General features: G+C 39.6%; 3 protein-coding genes and 2 long non-coding RNA genes across 5 annotated transcripts in view; 3 read left to right on the forward strand and 2 right to left on the reverse strand.

Moving 5' to 3' along the window:
• The window catches only part of Idh3g (Isocitrate dehydrogenase (NAD(+)) 3 non-catalytic subunit gamma), a 194528-nt gene that overhangs the window by 65047 nt on the left and 108925 nt on the right, over positions 1 to 20556 (reverse strand). The gene's annotated exons all lie outside the window — the stretch shown is intronic.
• On the forward strand, positions 5331 to 6456 carry LOC138913461 (uncharacterized). The gene is made up of 2 exons (XR_011419223.1): positions 5331 to 5685; positions 5865 to 6456. It is a non-coding gene; the product is annotated as an uncharacterized lncRNA (long non-coding RNA).
• On the reverse strand, positions 6264 to 8526 carry LOC138913460 (uncharacterized). Its single transcript, XR_011419222.1, has 3 exons — positions 8398 to 8526; positions 7150 to 8099; positions 6264 to 6480 (listed from the first exon to the last, which is right to left on the reverse strand). It is a non-coding gene; the product is annotated as an uncharacterized lncRNA (long non-coding RNA).
• Positions 12007 to 12673, forward strand: LOC108059667 (uncharacterized). Its single transcript, XM_017145027.3, has 2 exons — positions 12007 to 12133; positions 12216 to 12673. Exons 1-2 carry the CDS (start codon positions 12088 to 12090, stop codon positions 12560 to 12562), a joined length of 393 nt encoding a protein of 130 aa, XP_017000516.2. The 5' UTR covers positions 12007 to 12087; the 3' UTR covers positions 12563 to 12673.
• On the forward strand, positions 13058 to 14873 carry LOC108059669 (uncharacterized). Its single transcript, XM_017145029.3, has 2 exons — positions 13058 to 14120; positions 14421 to 14873. The coding sequence occupies exons 1-2, from the start codon at positions 13100 to 13102 to the stop codon at positions 14630 to 14632; spliced, it is 1233 nt and encodes a 410-aa protein (XP_017000518.2). The 5' UTR covers positions 13058 to 13099; the 3' UTR covers positions 14633 to 14873.

Genomic DNA, 20556 nt, shown 5'->3' on the forward strand with positions numbered 1-20556 from the left:
TGCATATTCGCCTGTTCGACGGAACGGACATTTCCTGGATCCTAACTAACCCCCTTCGGTTTTTCCGACTTGCATGTTACGTGGCTTTTATTTGTGAATTTTAAGCACAATTTTGTTTTTTCCCCACAACGTTATCGTGTATTTTTTTATTTGCCCTGCAATTTGTATGCTCTGGGGATTACTTTTTTTTTTTACTTTTGTACCTCGTTTTCGATTCTCTGACTGTGCAATTTGTAGTCCGGTTTTTTTGTCTATCGACTTCGATATTTCAGGGGGAAACCGCAGACATTAGGGGCTGTGGGCAAAAGCTTTAAAAATTTATGGCAATCATTGCTGTGGAAATAATAAGCAAATAAATGCAAATTTCAAGAGCCAAAACTCAGTTGGCAATTATTGAGGAAATGAATTATGCAATGAGTTTCGACATTAAATGGGAATCAGTATCGCTTATTTTCCGGGCTAAGGCACTGAAAAAAAGAGAAGAAAACAATGGGGAAATAAATATATAAAAAAGTTATGTCTAAACTACTATATAAAAGTGTGCCCAATAAAACGGCAAGCAGCCAAAATGAACCAGAAATCTAAAAAAAACAAGCATAAATTTGGAAATAATCTTTAACAAAACTTAAAAAATATGTAATTAGAATTTTGTGCATAAAAATATTTTTAAAAATAATTTACGTTTCCTTTTTGTTAATATATTTAATAGATATTATTTTAGTTTATGGTAGTAGATATTACATTTTTCTGAGTGCCTGTATCGCTACTCACCAAATTTCTGACAATTTCCGTTCGCAGCTGTCGGAAAGTTTGGCGAACTAATTGCGAGGCCCCTCCGCCCATCGGCTGATTCTCGATGCTCGCCTTGTCTAATAATGAAATTAATTAACGGTTAATCAAATTGGCAACTAGAAGGAGTTGGCCAACTGCCATTGGAGAAGCGAGTAGCGCCTTCCTCCGTCGTTGGCAAATTGTTTAGCTCAACTTAATTAGCCTCATTTTGGCCATTTGCTATTTTTAGTTGCTTTTAAAATGTTTGCCAACATCTTGGGCGCGGCTGCCGATGGGTGAATGTGTGTCAGCCGTTCCATTCGAGTTGGCTAAATTGCCATTTTTCCAGCAGCCATTTAGTTAAAGTTTCACCCTCCCTTTTTCTGTTTTTTGCCCTGAGGCCCACAGACCCATTTCGCTGATCACCTCTGTCATTGTGCCAAATGAACCTTTTGTTTGCCTGACATTCCAGTGAATTCTAGTGCATACGGGGAGTTGCAACAATTTGCCTGACAATTGTTTAATTATGCAGGACAAACATTAGGCAAAGTGCCGGTGGAGAACTGCAGCTGCAGCTGCAACTGCAAGTGAACTTTGCATAGCTTCCCAAGGCATTTGGCCAACAAAGGGAAAAGGTAAATAACACTTTTGGCTGGCCTCCGGCGAGACACAGAAGCAGACGACTCAGACGCATTCCTCATTCCTCAACCCTCGACCCTCATTTCGCATTCCTCATTCCTCAGCCCATCAGCGCCATTTTCACCGGCCAAAAGAGGAAAACTTTGCACTAAGGAACTTGCTCAGATTTATTTCAATGCTTCCCGAGCCCAAGGCAAAGAGAGCAAAGCGGCAGCAAGGACCTTCAACAGGACGACGGGGGAAAAGCGAGGTGGAAAACTATGTCAGTCAGCTGCTGGGTTTTTCTTGCGCGGAGGATTTTCTCTACATTTTCTCTGTGCCAAGTCCGCCTTCCTTTCATTCAGGCTAAGCGCAAAGAAAAACACATAATAAGTAAAGTGTTTGGGGGAAGGAAGCGGAAATTTATGTTATTTCACCAAGTGGTTGCATACAAAAAAGTGAAGCCAAAAATAAGTAAAATATAAGTCATCAGACAACAAAATCTCAGGGCTTACATTGTATGTAGTAAAGGGAACCATTTATCGACACGCTTTTTGAAGTGCAGCCTAATGTTAGCCTAATGTTACTTTATTATATAGAAATAAATTTAAGACTATCAGTTACCCACTACATAGCTAAAGTAAGTGCGAGGGATATAGAGATTTGCATGCAGCAAAACAACTGCTTGCACTGCTTGCATTCCATTTATGCTGATTTGCTGATTACTCTGTAATGAATGGTCAGATTTTTGATTTTTTTTCTTCATTTTTTCATGTTAAGTACTTAAAGTAAATAAAGAGGTAAACTTTTTGACTAGAAAGCCAAGTTGTTTATGGCGCTACAAATTGACTTAAAGTTGCATTTCTTGTTTGCTGCTGGAAGCGCTTCTCATACCAGGCAAACATTCAATCTGCAACAGGAGCTGAATCACGAGATCCTGGGAGCTTTCCTCGCAGGATGATGCTGCCTCGGTCCCTTGGCTTTCGCTCAACTCATTTGCATGCAACATGACAACAACATTGAGTCACTATGACTCGCTGCTTATAAATTATTCCCTTTACTGTCGCTATCACAACCACTGCTAGTCCTTCCCGCACTGGCATTCCTTTTATAGCCAGCCCATGGGGTATTCATAAAATTAAATCCAACGCCAAACCGGCAAAAAAATTTGCATCTGTAGATGAAGTTACAATTTTTACCAAAATTTTACGCCCTCTTTTGTTGTGCGTTTTTGGCAGCAGACAAAGGAATTGACTTTTAATTAGGCAACTGTCAACAGTTTGCGGGACGGCTGCCTCTCAAACTCCGGGCCTCCGAAACTTCTATCAAAATCTCATTAGCACAACGCGTGGCACGAGACCACAAAATGGCTTCTGTGAGTTTCCGGTTTGTGTGTGTGTGCGTTCTGCGTTCTGGGTTCTCTGTTTTCGGCTTTCTGTGGTATCCATTTCGCTGTGTGTATTTATTTGGCCCAAAAATGACGAGGCTGCCAAAACTGAAGGGAAAAAGTTTTTTTAATTAGTTCCTGCTATTGTTTCACCTTTTTCCACCCATTTCAGTGTTCCATTTGACTCCCCCACACACACACACATGCTCACATGCCTGTAATTTTGCATCTAATTGCATTAACTAAAGAGAACAAAGTTCGACCAGGTGCCAGTTACAATATTGCATTACTCATCCGCCCCGTTCGCCCAATCGAGTTGGCTGGTGAATAATTTCTAGTTTTTCCACCGGTGCTTTTGTATGTGTGTTGGAGGTTAAAGGTTGCAGCTCTTGTTTTGCTGATATTGTAAACCAGTAATTATCGCCAGCCCTATTTCAAAATTTTAATAATGGCCATTTGATGCCAGAACCTAAGAATGATTGCTCTTGGTTTGATTACGCCAACTTCTACAAAACTAAAGTTTTGCGATAGTTTTATCTCTGGTTTTGAATGTAATATGTACATGTAAACCTTCACATGCATAACGAATGTTTGTACCCGCACCATTTAAAATAAAATAAATGAATACAGAATTAAATATATTCTTTTACAAAAATATCTAAAATAATGGGTATTTATTATTTATGCTTTGGTTATGGGGAACCTACAATTTACCTCTGACCTTTTCTAATTCTGTATTTTTAAATCGATTTCCTTACCTTGGACTTTAAACCACATCTCTAGTTAACGTTGTTGTTCCTGCACATTTTTTTATGATGCGCAACGAAATTAAAAATTAAATTCGCTCTTCTCGTGCTGATGTTGATCTCTTTGGGGGAAAGTCGGTTCTGGTTTTGGCCCAAAAAGAAAAAAATGAAGAAAAAACACCTAAATGCGGCAGTAACAACAATCAGAGTTTAGGGAGGCTGAAGGGTGGGGGGTGAGGGTCGGAGGTCGGGGGACGCATCCCCTTGGGCGATGCGGCAGTGGGAACAGCGCAATTTGCGAGCCGCAAAATGTCTAAGGTAATCACTAGCCGCAAATGGTTGTTGTTTCTTTGCCCCGCTCCTGTTTTCTCGTATTATTATTGTGCATTATACGGAAATTGACAATGAAATTTTCCTCTTATTGTTGCTGCCGACTTGAAAATAGCAAAAGGAAAACAGGCAAAAGGCCGCACAAAATTCGACTTCGAATGCCACTTGAGAATTTAATAAAAGAACAAAAAAAGAAGAGAGAGGGAAATGAGGATGGGAATGGGGATGGCAAAGGAAAAGGAAGATATAGCCAGGGAACTTGGAATTGTTGTGCACAAGTGCCGGTTAAATATTTTAGGCAAATGCCTGAACCCCCACCCGAAACCCGGAACCAACTGACGAGTTGCCAGGGCCAAATAAATCAGCTGGGGCGTAGGCACTTGAGTTGATTTATGGCAATGACTGGAGGAGGCAGAGTCCTCATCATGGCGTAGAATCATCAGGTAGGGCTGTTCCAATTCCCAAATTGCCTCGAGCCCAGCTTGGGAGCTTCTTCAGCCATTGACAATAGATATTACACATTGAAAAACAAATAAAAGTCGAGTTAAACAAAATAATCGGCAAATTTTGTGGTATATTAATTTGAATTTAAACAACAAAGCTGGGAAATATAATAATTCAAAAATATATACACATTTTAAAATAAAATAAAATTATATTAATATTTAACTTACTGATTTATTAATTTAAGCTTCAAAAAATGCTGAAAAATATAATCATTTAACATAAAAAAAATGTTTCCAATAAATATTTATTTATTTATCAATTTATCGGTTTTTTTCTCAGTGTGACTAAAGAGAGGAAAGAAAACCCATTTTAGCTTGTTTTGAAGTTTGAGTCTCAACGAATTTCCAGCCTGCAGTTCATCAGTCTGCTTGAAAGTCCCTGAGTCAGTCAGTTTGTCAGTCAAGCAATGCGACATTCAGTCAATCAAAGCTTTCGTCCTGTTTGGCACTTGAAGCTTAAAATTGTCTTTGATATTCTGTAGCCGGTTCTGCAGTGGCTTCGTTTTGCACACTCCAAATGTTGCCACCTTTATGTGTCTTCTCACCTTTTCAACAATTTGGCCTCCTTGGGCCCAGGGTCCCTCTGTATTTTAATTACACAGCCATTAAAAAAATAAAAGAAAACAGAATTACTTCTGGCTAAGAGGCTAAAAAGGTGGCCAGGTAAGCTTACAAGCTGTCGGCACGTGGACAAACTTGAGCCGAAGTAGAATCGAAGATTACTGGGAGTTAAGACGAATTTTAAATGCACTAATTTAATTTAAATAACGCAAAAATGCGTCGAAATAAAATTTAAAAATTTAATTAAAGAACTAAGAAAATTTATAGAGTAAGAAATTCATTTGTTTAGAATTTTTTGTACATTTTATGTAAATCTCACAAAACTCCAATGCTCTTAAAAAGGGCAAGCTATAAATTTATGGCCGCAATTAAACTTGAATGTTTTTCGTGGGCCACCTGAAAGTAGGCAGTACTTTTTAATGGCCCCTGCATCCCCTAAGAGACAACAGACACGAATATAATTAAAACAGTGAGTTGTGGGCCAATTCTTTTGACCAGGGCAATCGAGAAATTGGGCCAGCCAGTCACTAAAACGTTTATGGGCTGGAATAATGCAGAGTTGTGCTCTTTGAGTGGTGACTTTTCGCTGGGGGAACCCTTTTCTTTCGCTGGCTTCCAGAAACATGGAAAAATTTCATTAGTCTAATGTGTTACACGTCGCATCAATGTCATGAAAACTGCATGTGGCAAATGCGAAAATCCCAAACAAGCCGGATGCAGATGGCCAGGACATCCCGGAGAGACACGGATGCGGATCTAGACCGGGGTGAGTGTCGTCGTCGTCGTCTGTTTCTGTTTGTGGCTGTCGCTCACGCTTCTTCCCAGCTTGTTGTCACTGTTGTGTAGTAAAAACAAGGGAAAGCCAGCACCTGCTATCTCCGTCACACTTTCTTTCGAGCATTTGCCCCATCTTTGTAACTATACATCTTCGTCATTTCATTGCAGTTGTCAGCCCTACAATGCAATGCAAAGTGCCACAACCTCCCACCTCTGACAGGGTGAAACATGGTTGTGCTACATTTTTCATACCCTTTAATACCTAAGCAAAAAGCGGATATGATGGACAAAGGGTTTCTTTGATAACATTATAAGATATACAAAATAACCAATGGATTTATTTATAATCTTAATAAACTTATTTAATCTTTTCTTTACTATTTTTAATTTTAATGGAAACTTTTATTTAATATGTAATAAAAGCTAAAATGTGTGCAGCAGTCAATAATTTGGCTACTTGATTTATTTTTGTGGGTTCAATGTAAAATTACAACAGTTGCAATAAGATGTGACATAAGTATAGCTGATTTTCTGTCTTGTTTATTACATTCTGGGTTTTCTCTTGTATTTTTACTTTTTATCTTTTATTTCAGGATACGTTGTGTAATTATGTGGATTATACAGATGACAAGCTGGGTTCGGTGGATCACATACATAAATAAAGGGAATATTTGGATCATCTGCCAAAGGCGGTGGACTACGAGCAGCAACAATTCCAGCGAGGAAGACGACAGCCACGAATAGATTCATCTTGGTTCAGTAGTGATCGATGAATGAGTTTGAACTAATTGTTTTTTTTTAAGGTAATAAGAAAATGAGAAATTCAAGCAGAACTTATTTATTTTAATTTAATTTCTAATGGTTATTAAGGTCAAAAGTTGTAGCTTTGTTTAAAAGTGTAAAGTTATTTATATTTCGCTTTAGATAAATACCTTAGAAAACGTGGAAATAAAATTATAAAATATTTATTATTTACACCGTAAAAAATTATAAAAGAAACTAAATTACTCGTAAAAAAGTTCTGAAAAATATCTTAATAAAATAATTAAATATTACATTTATGATTTCGGATGTATTAATACTTACATTTTAATATAGAATAAAAACTATTAATATAAAATGTTAAATATTAATAAATCAATTCATCGGCTTTATATAACACAACGAGTATTATAAGTTAAAGAAAAACAAAACCAATTATTAAGCATAACTTGACACTTTCGGTGGCGAAATAAAACAACCTTATTCGCTTGAAATCAAAACATGACTTTTTGCTTTTAGCCAAAGTATTTCGCTTTGATCAATTTATGGCCGGCACGTTTCCGCGCTAACTGACTCAAAACAATTTCGGAGCCCACGTGTTCTGGCTGCCATGACGAAACTAAAGCCAAAACCAATTGAGATCCCGGAAAAATGGCCGGGGAAATGACCGCAACTAAAAAAGGGCGCCTACCTGCAGGGGCCAGCAGGTGGCTCGATTTTTGGGATAGAAATCCTGGATGGGTTTGATCCCGAACCGAATCCCTGTTGTCTTTATGGAGCCACGTGCTCCAGCCGCTGCTCACTGGCCAGGAAATTCATGGCCACTTAAATGCTGTAAAATGGACCAAGCTGCCGGCACAAAAAACCAAAAGTTGCTCTAGCAAAACTTTAGTTTAGCTTTCATAGACACACACAGAAACCCAAACCCACACACCTTGGTCGCTTTTATGGGCCATCTTTTTTTGCTTCTCGCCATTATTTTTTCTCTGTTCGGGTCAGTCATAAAAAGTTAAAGTTGAACTTTTCTAGCTGAACGGGTAGCCAGCGGTAAATCAGTTTTTATTGTGCATAAATTAAAAATGTTCAATTAAAAGCAGAGAAAAGAACAAGTGCACGTGGCTGGTGGCTCAATTTTCCAAGCCAACTTTGCCGGGCTTTGTGAAACAAAAGACTGTAGTTATATCGAACTTCTGACATAGATCGAATAGATTGGATGTTCAACAATTTAGTTACGTAAACATGCTGAAATTCCGTGGCTATCAAAACATATGGCTGCCACCGTGTTGTATGCGCAATATTCAATGCACGCACCATTGTCCCAGCAATTATTTATACATTTGTTGCGCATTAATGCATAATTATTGTCAATAATTAACACAATAAAAACAATGAATTCTGCTGCGAATTACAATTCTGCCTTTTTCCATGTGTGTGTTTCAATAATCAGTTGCAAACACATTACGCTTTTTATTATCTTCATTAATAATGCAGGCCGAAATCCTACTCTGGCACTTAATTTTGTTTATACTCGTTCATTAAATGCGTTAAGCTTAAAATGGACGCCATTTCGTTGATTAACAAAAGAAGAGCTCGATCTGTGTGCATTATTAAATATTGTAATGATGGGAACGTAGATTTTGCCTGTACAAAATTTACAAAAAGTGTATGTTAAAAAAGGGAAATGAGTGTGGCGAACATTATAATAATTATTACATAACATAAACTTAATGAATTCGTACTTAAGGGAATAATGGCTGCATTCTATTTATTTGTTCGTTGGATTTTTTAAAAGGCTATTCAAACTGAAAGAAGGTTACTCACACTAAAATTAATCTCAAGTAAATTATTTTATATAAAATGCAAATTCTATTTATTTTTATATTTTTTAATAACTCATAAGACATATTTATTTGTCTCTGAGCCCCAAGGAAATATTCACTTGACATCCTTTTACAAAATCATTTCCAGATAAATATGGTAGTGAAATATGGTAATTACAAAATTTGTATGAAATTCATTTTCCCTTTTCAAAGCTTTCTTACATTTTTTCTTGACATTTTCGGCCCGAAACTAACAAACTATAAAATTCAAGCTGAATATCTGTCAACGCGTCGAATGCATTTTCCCAAGGCGATGAAAATCAATTTGCAATGCAGCGTAGCAGCAAAAAAGCCGATGGCAAAAGGAAAAATACCCAGAGACACATGCCGAGGCGCACAGGCTTTGCATTTGAATCTGAATGTGAATCTGAATGTGAATCTAAGACTGAATCTGCATCTGCTGCTGAATCCGAATCAAGGAGCGGGAATCAGCGAGCAGAAGGAATGCCAAGGCAATGCAAATAGCTCTAAATGCATTTGACGATGCTGTGATTTGATTTCGATATTCCCCCTGTGTATGTGTTGACTTTCAATTTCTGTTCGCGAGCGCAAGTTTTTGCCTCGTTTTTCCCCGGTTCCTCTTCCTCCCATGAAAACCTGATTATAATTCGAATGCAGCGACTTCTGCCTTCCACGAAAATGTCATTCGAAAGTTGGGAAAACTCGAAGATGCTGCCGCCTGCCAACTTCCGCTTCCGTTTAATCATTTTCCTCACTGTTGTTATGCCGTTGGGCTGATTGCCGTCGTTCACTTAGCTGATTGCAGTAGCTATCAAAAATTCGCAGCGACAACGTGTCGTATGCGTGATATTATGCCAGGTCGTGCTCATTCGCACTTGTCGCGCTGGCATCTTCATTCATACGGGGAGCTGCACTGAGAAGAATAATTAACTACTTTGTAGCTATTTATTAGGCTTATAAAAGTGCAAACCTTAAAACCTAACTTAAACTTAAAAATCTTTAAAAAGTCATCTGGGATTCTTTTAAATATTATAATAACAGATATAATTAATTTAAAATATTAAATATAAATAAATATTAAATAAATAAAAAATTTTTAAATATTATTTTCAATATAATAATACATTTTATTTCCCCGTCAATAAGTTAATTCAATAATTCCTAAATATTACCTACCTTTTTTCGTATGCACACTATTTTTTTCTGAGTGCCTCCGTTGGAAATGGAAAGATGGCAAAGTGAGGAACCTCGGGGAAAAAACTTTGTTAATTTTCGAGCAGCTCACGCAATAAAGCAAGCGCAGGCAGCGCATCACGTGCGCATTTAAGTTGCAAGTTACAACGGCAACGTGCCGCATCCAAAGATACACAGATACCGAGGACCGAGGACCATACCCCCGGTAAAACACACACAGCTACAGAGACTCGCACTCACACCGGCATAAATACAGGACTAGTTAGCTCATGTCAGTGTAAATTTTACACACAGGCGAAACCTGATGCCGCATACAAAAACCCAGGCAGGCAACTCACCTTTTTGCGGTTTATATTCAAGCGCGCGTGTGCAATAAAAAGATATACCCAGCAAACCTGGCATAACGGAAGTCGAGGCAAGTTTTTGGCATCCACCGGTGGAGGATGCAGGCGACCAGGAGGCTCCCGGGAAGTGGGGAGTGGAGAGTGGAACTCGGGGCAGCGGGAAAACACATAGCTGGCTGCGCTGCATAATCAGGCAAAGGCGACGGCGACAACGACAACATTTATCAAATGAAATGCACGTGCCAAGCGTTTGCGTGGCCCGCTTCCGTGAGGCGCCCCGTCGGCCGGGATAAGGTCCTCCGAGGAGGTGCCATGGCTCCGGGGGCCAAGCTTGTGCACGAGGGGTGCCCGAGAAGTTGGCAGGGATACTCCAGAACATTGTAAGCCAATAGGGAATAAGTAGCACTTTAAGAGGTATACAACAGAGACTTATTTCATTGTGAATTCCAGCCAATTTAACAAATATAAATTTATCCTCTGAGATAAATTTAGTAACAGAAAGAAAAAGTGGAAGATATGATTTCAATAATTTCTTGATGGTAATAATCAATTAACATTTATAAACAAGTGATCAATATCTCCTTAAATTCATTCATATTTTTTTAGCTCTAAAGAATTCTACAAACATTTTAATACAATTTATAAAATTTACTTAATTTATTTTGATAATTATTAATGTCATTTCCAAATCACTTTTACTTAAGAGAATTCAGAGATAATGATTTAAAATTCACAATTTCTCTACTTAATTAAAAATTTTGAGAAGAATCCAATTTGACAGGTCATGAAAAAAACCACCCTATTAATTTGTCTTCCCTCGTTCCGTGAGTATTCATTTCTTTGCATTATATGTAAGCGAATCTATCGTATATATGAGCGAAATCAGCTGCCAAGTGCACTGCGTCTCTGTAATTATAATGAGCAAAGTTACAGGATTCAGTTTCTTTTTCATTGAATTAACACAGTGCAGCGAAATGAAAGTGAGCCTTCCGAATGAGTTATGGATGGATGAGTGCTTCATTGTTTGGCACTCTCTGGGATTCGTTACGCAAATACTTATTTAATATTATAATACATTTTATATGTCGGTACAAGAGTCAACTTAAATAACCGAATGTGATCCTTGAATGCCTTTAAAATTCGTTTATAATCCCTTCGACAGATCTTGGGTGCAGCGATGTCTGCCACCCTTTTCTGGCGCCCCTCCAGAAATTGCATTCTGCTGTCGTCGTGGAAGTTTGTGCACCTTGCCACCAAGTGGCTGCCACTGCTACTGCTGCTCCTTCAGCTGCTTAAGTGCCATGCATTGAGATTGAGTTGTTTTCCTTGTAGCCACATTCCCATTTCCCCGCATTCCCATCGCAACCTTCACGGAGCAGCATTCCACTCGAGAAAATCGATGATGTCTTGGGTGCTTTTGTTTTTCCAGCCGCACTCCAAGTTGAAAATGTTTTGATAAACTAGCGCTCTGGCTATGCAAAGAAGGGAAGAGTGCTGCTGCTGCTGCTGCTGCTGAAAGAAAAGAGTGCTGAAAGAAAACCACTGGCAACTTTAAGCTGCAACAAATGCAGCAACAACGGCAAATGGCAATTGAAGCAACAACAGCTTAAGCAGTTGTCAAAACGTTGCTTCAAACGAAGGGAACAACTTTTTGGCCAACTGTCGAAAAACAAGCGAGATGAAATTGGTAAAACAATTGTCAATGCGTCAATTTGAATGGATTCCAGTTGCAGCAGAAGAAGCCGAGCAGCCACAGCAGATAAAAACATCAACAAGAACCAGTGTCGAAAGTTTGGCCAAGAAAGTTCGGCACAACAATACACAGAAAGAAAAGGATTTGAGATTTTGTAAATAATTAAAATAATAATTTGAGATTTTGTAAATAATTAAAACAAACTAAATTTTTTAATTACAAGTATTTGAGCAAGCCCACAAAAAGCTCTATCCAAGTAATCTGCTGTATCGATTAGAAATTAATATAAGAAAGTTAAGTTTCTGAAAAACAAAACGCAGAAAAAAAAAGAAATTTAGCATTTCCCATTTTGTAAATAAATAAAAATACGAAATTGAAATAAATTTATTTTTAGAGATATATTTTTAGTAAATTAAGTATAAATGTATTAACCAGCCTTATCGATTAGATTTTAAAATATATTTTGAGGTGTGTGCTAGCAGTCCTTGACCCAAAAGTCTGTGCATAAATCAAGCAGACAGAGTGAGTTATTCAACGAGCAACAAATAAGCTAAAATATGAACTGGAAATTTCTTATTTGCTGCCTGCTCGGCCAGTCTTTCGGTAAGTGGACTTGAGTGCTCTAATTAACCCCCTGAAACCCTTCTCAAACCTTCCTTAAAATCCTATCCAAACCCCATCCTAGTTATAGCGATCGAGGCCAACTGTCTGCGGAGCACAGGCCACATGTGGCAGCTGAAGCCTCCCACCGGCACAACCAGCTGCAATCGACCGTCATTACTGCCCAGCAATGCAACAGCAAACTCTGCAGTCGACATTGCAGCAGCTAAAGGGGGAACAGCAGAACCGGAGGTTGGGGGAACCCTGGCCTCCCCCCCAGTGGTGATTCTGGCCAACTATGTCTACGAATGCGCCAGTCGCCGGACTTCGAACAGTTGCAGCAAGCAGCCGGAGCCGGAATCGGAATCGAAGCCGGAATTCAAATCCGGACTGGAAAAGCCGGAGGTGCCTAAGCCCCGGACAACTGGGTGAGATGGGCTTTGCATGCGATTAATCCAGCTGAGGCGGAGGGTGATGGAAGCCCTCCATATATATACATTTGCATATATTTCATAAGGCAATAAATAAAGTTAGCCAAGCCAATGTCACTTTTCTTTAAGCATGGGAAATTGAGGTACTACAAAAATTAGATAAAAGCTTCAGACTTTATAAAAATATCCCTCGCTGAGTAACGGGTATCTGATAGTCGAGGTACTGAAGTTATCTTATGCATTAATCTTTGTAAATTACAAAGTTTACAATCCATCAAGATTCTCCTACATAAACATCTGTTAAAACCTACAATTGCAGTTGCAAAAGCAACAGTTGGCATTTATTATTTTCTTTCTCATAAGCAAAAATATAAACAAAGTGACTGTAAACACAGAGGCAGCTAGTGTGCTCATAAGACGATAAGAAGTGGAATTATCGTTCAGTTGTAAACTGAAAGCTTTTCACTTATCAGTAACAGCTGCACATCTCTGCGATTAGGTTTTAGAATTGTACAATCTCAGTTCGTTTAGTTCCGTCATGGCAGCTTGGCTTACCTCTGAATACCTGGAGGCTGCACTGCGTCGGCATTACCAGAACAACCAACTTGAAGTAGAATTGGTGGATGTAAGGCCCGCTTTGGGAAAGGGAGAGAATTATGGTGCCATCCTATCACGTATACGCCTTGTGTACAACACTGAACTGGGCGACAGAGTTGAGGAGCATCTGATGGCCAAGACCATTTTAGAAAACGAAGATGCGGAGACCAGGGAAAAGAAAGCTCCGTATGATATTTACAACAGGGAGCTGGAGATTTACGAGCAGGTGTTGCCCAAACTGCAGAAATTAGCAGGCGAACAACTATGCCCGAAAGTTATACACATAGATCGACAGAAAGGAGCCCTAATAATGGAGGACTTGAGCTATAGAGGATTTGTGATGGCCCCGCGACTCCAGAGATTGGATGAGCAGCATGTGAGTCTGGTTCTCAGAAAACTGGCCAAAATGCAGGCTGCTTCGGCGGTTTTAGAGGAAAGATCAAACGAGAATCACTTCTCTTTAACCAAGTACGATCGCGGCTTCTTCAATCGCTATACTGAAAGCTTTGGTGCCTATTTTTTAGGCTGCCTAATGTCCTGTGCCAGTTACCTGAAAACCCAGTTAGGTTACGAAAGGCAAGCCAAACTTTTAGAGGAACTTAAACCGCATTATATGGCCTTGGGACTTCGCTGCTTTAAGCCCGAGGAGGCGCACTTTAATGTGCTCACCCACGGCGATCTGTGGACAAACAACATGATGTTCAAGTACGAGGCGGGCGTGCCGAGCGATGTCCTTCTGATTGACTTCCAGTACGCCTTCTGGGGCTCGCCCACGCTGGACATTCATCATCTGCTCAACACGTCGGCCGTGGAGCGAGTGCGAGGCGTCGAGCTGCAAATTAAGATGAGGTGTGTCTACCACGATGTCTTCGTCAGGGAGCTGCGGCGGATGGGGTTCAAAGGTCGAAGGTTGCCCAGTCGAAAGCAATTTCACCTGGAGTCGGAGCAAAAGCGCTTCTACGGTGGGTAAACTTGATGTCTTAATCTCGGGGAGATTAGGAAAAGTTCATGAATAATTCATATATACAATTTTTCACTTCCCTTCAGTCACTATTTAAAAAAAGTGGAAATCAAGACTTTTGTTGTTACTTTAAAAATAAATTTAAATGATAAATGCCTTAAAATGTTTTCATAACAATAACAGTAGGAATTTTAAGAGTTTTTTCCCATAAAAATACTTTTAGAAACCGTTTAGTTAAAAAGTACAGCAAAAATGAATTAATACTTTTCAAAAATCTTAAATAATTTATTTATTCCTCTAGCTGTTCACTGCGGTCTGCTCCTGCAACCCGTGCTGCTAAACACCGATGAAACGGATGCGGATTTCGCGGCCCTGCTTTCAGACCAGCCTCGTGGAATGAACATGAAAAGACGGCTGTATCTCAATCCCAGCATTCAGGACTCCATCAGGCGGCTGGCGGAGCAGTTCGAGCTCGAAGAACTCCTGGACCCGCGGCAATACGAAGGCCTATAAACCTGAAGCCGAAGCGGATTTTCAGCTTTTTCATAAACTCCCCCATTAGACATTTCAATTAGACGAGCTAATAAACATAAAACATGGCAGCCACAGCCGCAGGCATTTTAAAGCCAGCCGTCAGAGGCTTTTTGAATTATGAACCGAGAGAAGAAAAAGGCCAGAACGAAAGCACATACACATTCAGATGGCCTAGACAAAAGCGCAACACATTTAGCTGCTGCCAAATGGGAAAATGGAAAAGTCGGCGGAGGTGGCGAATGGAAGGGCGAGAATAGTTACACACATTTTTTGAATTGTTTAGCATTTTGAATGAGTGAATGAATGGACGCCGTGCCGAGAGCTGTGAGTGCGTGTCTGCCGCAGAAAATGGGAATAAAAAGAAATGCTAAATGTGAATGTTGATGGGGATGCAGATGGGCATAAAGGGAAAGTCGCGGGAAAATGGAGAATCCAGCACGTGCTGCTGGCCTCTGCTTAATTAAAACTTTAGTGCGAAATGGCGGGCCAAGCTGTAGGAAAATTAACCAAATTATGACGTGTCTGCCGCTGGCGTTGCTGCATTCAAAACTGCATTAAAGACGAGTGCAATTAGGCTAAGCTTTGCCATTTAGCACGGCCTGCGCCTAAAACTAGGCAAGAGTTTATTATAGTTAAAAGAGAGGGAGAGAAAAACACAGTTGAACTTTTATAATGAGAACAATAAAACGCTAAGAAATTAAAGTCATTAAATATAGTTTAATAAAGCTTCTATAGTTAGTATGGAATATTCATAATAAATATTAAATATGCGCCTAGAAGTATGTAGTGAATTAAGAAAAACCGTTTTCCTGTATGAGTCATAACATTTTTGGGTTAAACATATATTGTTGCATACTATTAGACAACAGCTCTTTTAATGGAGGTTCCACTGTGGTAGTGGTGCTGCACTATAGAAAATTCTCAATAAAAGACTGAAAAGTAACGATGGCAAATTCGACGCCATAACATTTCGAAAATTCCAACTAAGCCTAGTGCATGCCATTAAATGATTGTCTTTGAGTGCAAATGTGTGAGTGAGTGTGAGTGGGGTTGCATGAGTGTGTGTACCTACTTGTTTATGTGTTTGCTATCTGGCTAAGAGACGTCCTCGAATGAGACATAAATGTTGCGCGTAAAAAGCGTCTCGATTCCCCAGTTTTCCTCTCGCTGCCATCGCTGTTTATTGTCCTCTTTTTTCCTGTATTTCCCTGTTCCTTTTTACCTTGTTTATATGCCCGTACAATGTGTGTGTGCCCTCCAGCAGCAGCCATCCTTGTCAAATATTTATATGTGCTGCATGGTTTTCACTGCTCGGCAAACATTCAGTGAAAATTACATTTTATGCATTTCGGAAAAAAACGCATCATTGACATTTTTGAACTATTTTATTTCGCGTCAAATTAATTTTTAATACATTTTTATTTGGCATTTCCGAGCCAATTTTACTTGAAAAACAGTTGAAGTTTGTTTTAATATTTTTTTCCCTCACTTAAAAAGTGTAACGATTGATTTAACGTAATGGACTGTAGAGTAGTTACTTGCTGTCAAATATTTTTAATTATTAGCTTTAGTTACGTTTTCAATATGTCGCATTTTTTCCAAATAAAATTACCAGCTTGTTGCATTTTCCTGAAATTGAAATGCGAGCATGTAAACATCATGAATTGCTTATGGAAAGCTCTTTTAACTTGTTAGCCAATTTTATTTTTACGGTCAGTCTGATTTTGTTTTTTTTGTACATGTACCTTGTTTAATTGTATTTCTGCTGAAATGACAAGCTCAGGTTGGCAAACTTTCTATGCCCAGTGAGCCAAAATTTGATTTAAGCCATTCCATAGATTAAAACTTTGGCTAGCCAGGGTAACAAAAAAAGCAAAACAAAATGAAAATCAAAGTTTACTATGCAGTGGAGTGGGGGGAAAATATTAAAATTGCTGTCCAGCCAGGGCCAGGATTTATTTTCTTAATCCAAATAATGTCAAAAAGCCACAAACAAGCGACAGCCACATAAAACAACTTAGCAAATGAGCACACAAACACACACTCACTCGTATTCGTACTCACACTCATACTCATGCAAGGGGGAAAAGCGAAGAAAAATGTAATTTATTGTTATTACGAAAATAAATAAGAAAGGCAAGACGCAGCACAAGCAACGAAATGAAAAGGGGGGCGGGGCCACGCCCACCTCACACACACACATATACCCAGAAATTGTGGCAAATAAAAGCGAAGAAATTAAGCAACTGACCGCTGGCAAATAAACCGAAAAAGCGAAAAGCACAGACAAAGAAACGGAGAAGAAATGGCAACGGCAGCCATTTTATATGCCATTACATTGTAAATAAAGTATTGTTTATTCCTGGTGTTGTATGGGTGTGTGTTCGTAGGTTTAGTGAACTATAACAAGTGAATTTATGTGAAGCCGAAGTTGTGCCAATGCCACATTTACTTAATAACTCAGTGGCCAGAGAGGTGGAATGGCATTACGTTTGGGTACTTAATCAGCTCCGAAACCGAAGCGACTTTTTGGGTTTTCAATCTAATCAACTCGATACCACACACGATACACAACAGCCCGGAAAATGTTTTTCCCAAATTGCAAAACTTCATCCTAGTTGCAACTACATTCTATTGCAGGTTTAGCCGAGAGTTTCCCGGAAAATTTCAATTTATCTGCAGCCAGCTGAGCCATCGAGTTGATTTCGCCCGCCCTTTGGAACAACCCTTCGGGTCAAGTGTGAGTAATTACCGCAGTTAGGCCGATCCGGCCGAAAGCAACCTGAGCAGGCAAATGAAATTTCCATGAGTCCAAGGGCCAAGCTTTAAAAATAGCTGCCTCCTGGGGGAAAATGGGGGAAAAGCGCTTGTTTTCCTATGTATTTTCTGCTGCTCAGTTGAGCGTGTGTTTCTGTGTATGTGTGTGTATGCAGGAGGTCAGGCAACACTTGACTAAACATTTTCATTTTGGCCAAGGGTTCTGATTCTGGCCAGAAGTCAATGAATTTTGCCACATGGCGTATGCTTGATATTGCGTGCTGTGTTTTTCCAGCGCTAAATGATTTCATTAAGTGCGAGCTCCAACACGCCGGCAAATCGATAAAACAAAAGTTCTCAGGCACTTAACAAATGGAAAAGATGATATTGTTTTTTATAGTTTAAAGCATTGGTTATCTTATAAAAATATTGAATTAAATATTGGGAGCAAAATTTTGTACAAAGTAATATAATTGCATAAGAATATTGCACTTTATTGTTTGAAGGGTTGGTTGCCTTGAAAAAATATTAAAATTAAATATTGGAATAAAGTTTTTTTGTAAAAAATATACAAATTAATTAAACAACAAAAAAATTTGTTTTATTTTTACTTTTAAGACCCTTAAACTTGTAACTCAAATACTTAAACAAAAGTTATTCTTGCTACTAAGGCTACAAATTTCCCTTTGTCGCCCTTGCATTGGAATTCTCCTTCACTTGTAATTACAATTTTAATTGTAATCGAATATTAATAATGCAATAAGTGAATTTCCTCTGCTGGACCAAGTCAAAAGTCATGACCTTTCGATCAGAAAGGCGGCGTCAATGACACATGGAATGCGACTTACATGTCGAGTAGAGCAAAAATGTAATTTATTCAGTGCTGAAAGATGGAGGCGAAACAAAGACACTGCCACGCCCCCAAATGGGAGGCCACATAATGAAAGACAAACAAAGCATTCTTTTAGGCGCCGCTGCAGCTGTTTGACATGGATAGCCGTCTTCGGTTGTGTCTGTATTCGTGCCTGTGTGTCGTTGGGTGTGTCAAAGTTCAAAGGACGAGGCGTAAGAATTAAAACGGATTAGTTGGGCAAGCGGCAAACGGCACATAGACCCAGCAACACAGCGCCAAGGGGTCCGATCCATCATCTTGGCACCAAGGGGTTAATGGCCTAGTTGCATCAACGGTGTGCGTCGAGATAAATCCATTTTCCAGACAGTTATCGAAAACTTATTAGCCTGCAGGATATGCGAGTTGTGTAAGCAACAAGGACAACACTTCTGTATTCCCAAGCAAACCCAACATATTTGTAATTTCACAACTTGTCAATCGAGTGGAAGGCGGACCAATATGAAATTGTCTAAATGAATGGCTACTGAATCTAATTGATTTAGTCGAGATGGATTTTAATTGCAGGCAAATATCTTAAGGGTCTAATGGGAAATAGCTGGAGAATTAATAATTGAGATGCCTGGGCTGTTGTTTTCACAGTGCCTGTAACAAGTATGCCATATAACGGGGTTCTAAGAGAGCAAAGGCGTTTAAAGAGAGGGGTTTTTTATGCTCTCAGGGAGAGAAATCTCTCATCCACTCTCCCGCATTCCCGCACGCTCTCTCTCTCTCTCTCTGCAGCAAAGCTCTCATCTTGCAGCTTTTTCCGCTCTTTCTCTCAAAAAGGATGCTGCGAGAAAAAAGCTCAAGCTCCTTACATTGAGTGCTTATTGAGTTAAGCGCTCTTCACACTTGATATCCTTTTGGCATTACTCTTGTTTGCTGGGCTGTGTGTTCGATTCCACTTGGCTTAAATTTCATTTTGCTATGTCCTCAGCATTAGCCAGCACATTCCTTCCTTCTTTGCCCGCAATTCTGTTTTTGTTGCCACTTCATTTTGGCCCAAAGAGCGAAAGGACCTCCTTGTTTTTTATCTCGCTTTTCGCCCTGCCTTGGGTTACCCGTCTGCCTTCTGTTCCTTATCTCTGGGCCCTTTCCCTCCTTTTTTTTTGCCTGCTGTTTTTGTTTTTATTGAACAGCGCTTTCATTGTTTGATTTTTGTCAACGCTTTCCTGGCTCGGCTTCACTTTGCTTACATAAGTGCTCGTCCCCTATCGTCCTTTCGTCCTGCTAACTTGGCCAAGACGTCTCCTGGCCATTTGTTTCTGCAACTTGCGTGTTTGATTTTTTCTGCCATTTGGCCTGCCATTGTTCATTTCTCGGTTAGTTGGTCTTTTAATCGCCTTGCTTAGTTATCCTGCCAACTGACTTTAGTCCTCTTTAGCCGGGCTTTTCATTTCAATTAGTCGAAGAGCATTGCTTAAAGTGCTTTGCTTTTCCTTGCCGACTTAATCCCTGTTGCTGTTGTGCTTGAGTTATTAGGTTAATATTTAATTGACATTTTCCCACATCAAAGGTGGCTGCTTTATTATCTATACCTAGGCTTAGCTAAGGTCCTTGTTTTATCGCCATTGATACGCTAATTACCAGCGATAATTTATCAAGCACACACACACGTTCGCCTGGCTGCTAAAAATTCAGCTGCAGTGGCAAAAATTGCTACTTAATTATCCCATCCTTTGTAGAAACCCCCATCCCCCTGCAATCCTTCGCCATCCATCCTTGGCACATCCTCGTCGTCAATGTCACGACTGCATGCCGTCATTTCCCCTCCCCCTCGCTTGGGGTAACTTTACAATTAACTACTAATTGCTCATACGCCACGTTGCGCGGATAGAACAAAGTCAGGTGTGCGTGGCGGCAGCAGTTTTCCCACTTTTTCTCTCCCCACCCCCCATATATTTTTCTTTGCCCGCCTTTTGCTCTAATTATCCGCGTTGTCACCCACCCGCCGACGGCAGCATCATCTTTGTTGTTGTCGCCATCGCTGTCTGGCATTTACTGAATTAAGTTTTAAATTTTTATTAAATGCCTTTGCGCATTTTTCGTCCCCGGCTTTCAGCTACTGTAATTAGTTTTTAATTGCTTTTCAGCTAGCGTAACTATGCGAGAGACTACGGTGCACAAACGTAAACAGTTCGCGGCTTCTTTAAAGATTTTCGCCCAGTTTTCCCACGTTTTTCACAGCTTTTACACAGCCCATCTGCGGCAAAGTCAATCAGCAATGGGGTCTCGATCCACATCAACGGCTGGT

The sequence above is a fragment of the Drosophila takahashii genome, chromosome 3R (assembly GCF_030179915.1).
Source record: "Drosophila takahashii strain IR98-3 E-12201 chromosome 3R, DtakHiC1v2, whole genome shotgun sequence".
Taxonomy (NCBI): Eukaryota; Metazoa; Arthropoda; class Insecta; order Diptera; family Drosophilidae; genus Drosophila; species Drosophila takahashii.

Excerpts from the sequence above, each read along its gene's own strand:
- LOC108059667 (XM_017145027.3), top strand. The coding sequence starts at position 12,088 with ATGAACTGGAAATTTCTTATTTGCTGCCTGCTCGGCCAGTCTTTCG. Across the intron at positions 12,134-12,215 it reads CCTGCTCGGCCAGTCTTTCG|TTATAGCGATCGAGGCCAAC; the intron begins GTAAGTGGACTT and ends ACCCCATCCTAG.
- LOC108059669 (XM_017145029.3), top strand. The coding sequence starts at position 13,100 with ATGGCAGCTTGGCTTACCTCTGAATACCTGGAGGCTGCACTGCGTCGG. Across the intron at positions 14,121-14,420 it reads GGAGCAAAAGCGCTTCTACG|CTGTTCACTGCGGTCTGCTC; the intron begins GTGGGTAAACTT and ends TTATTCCTCTAG.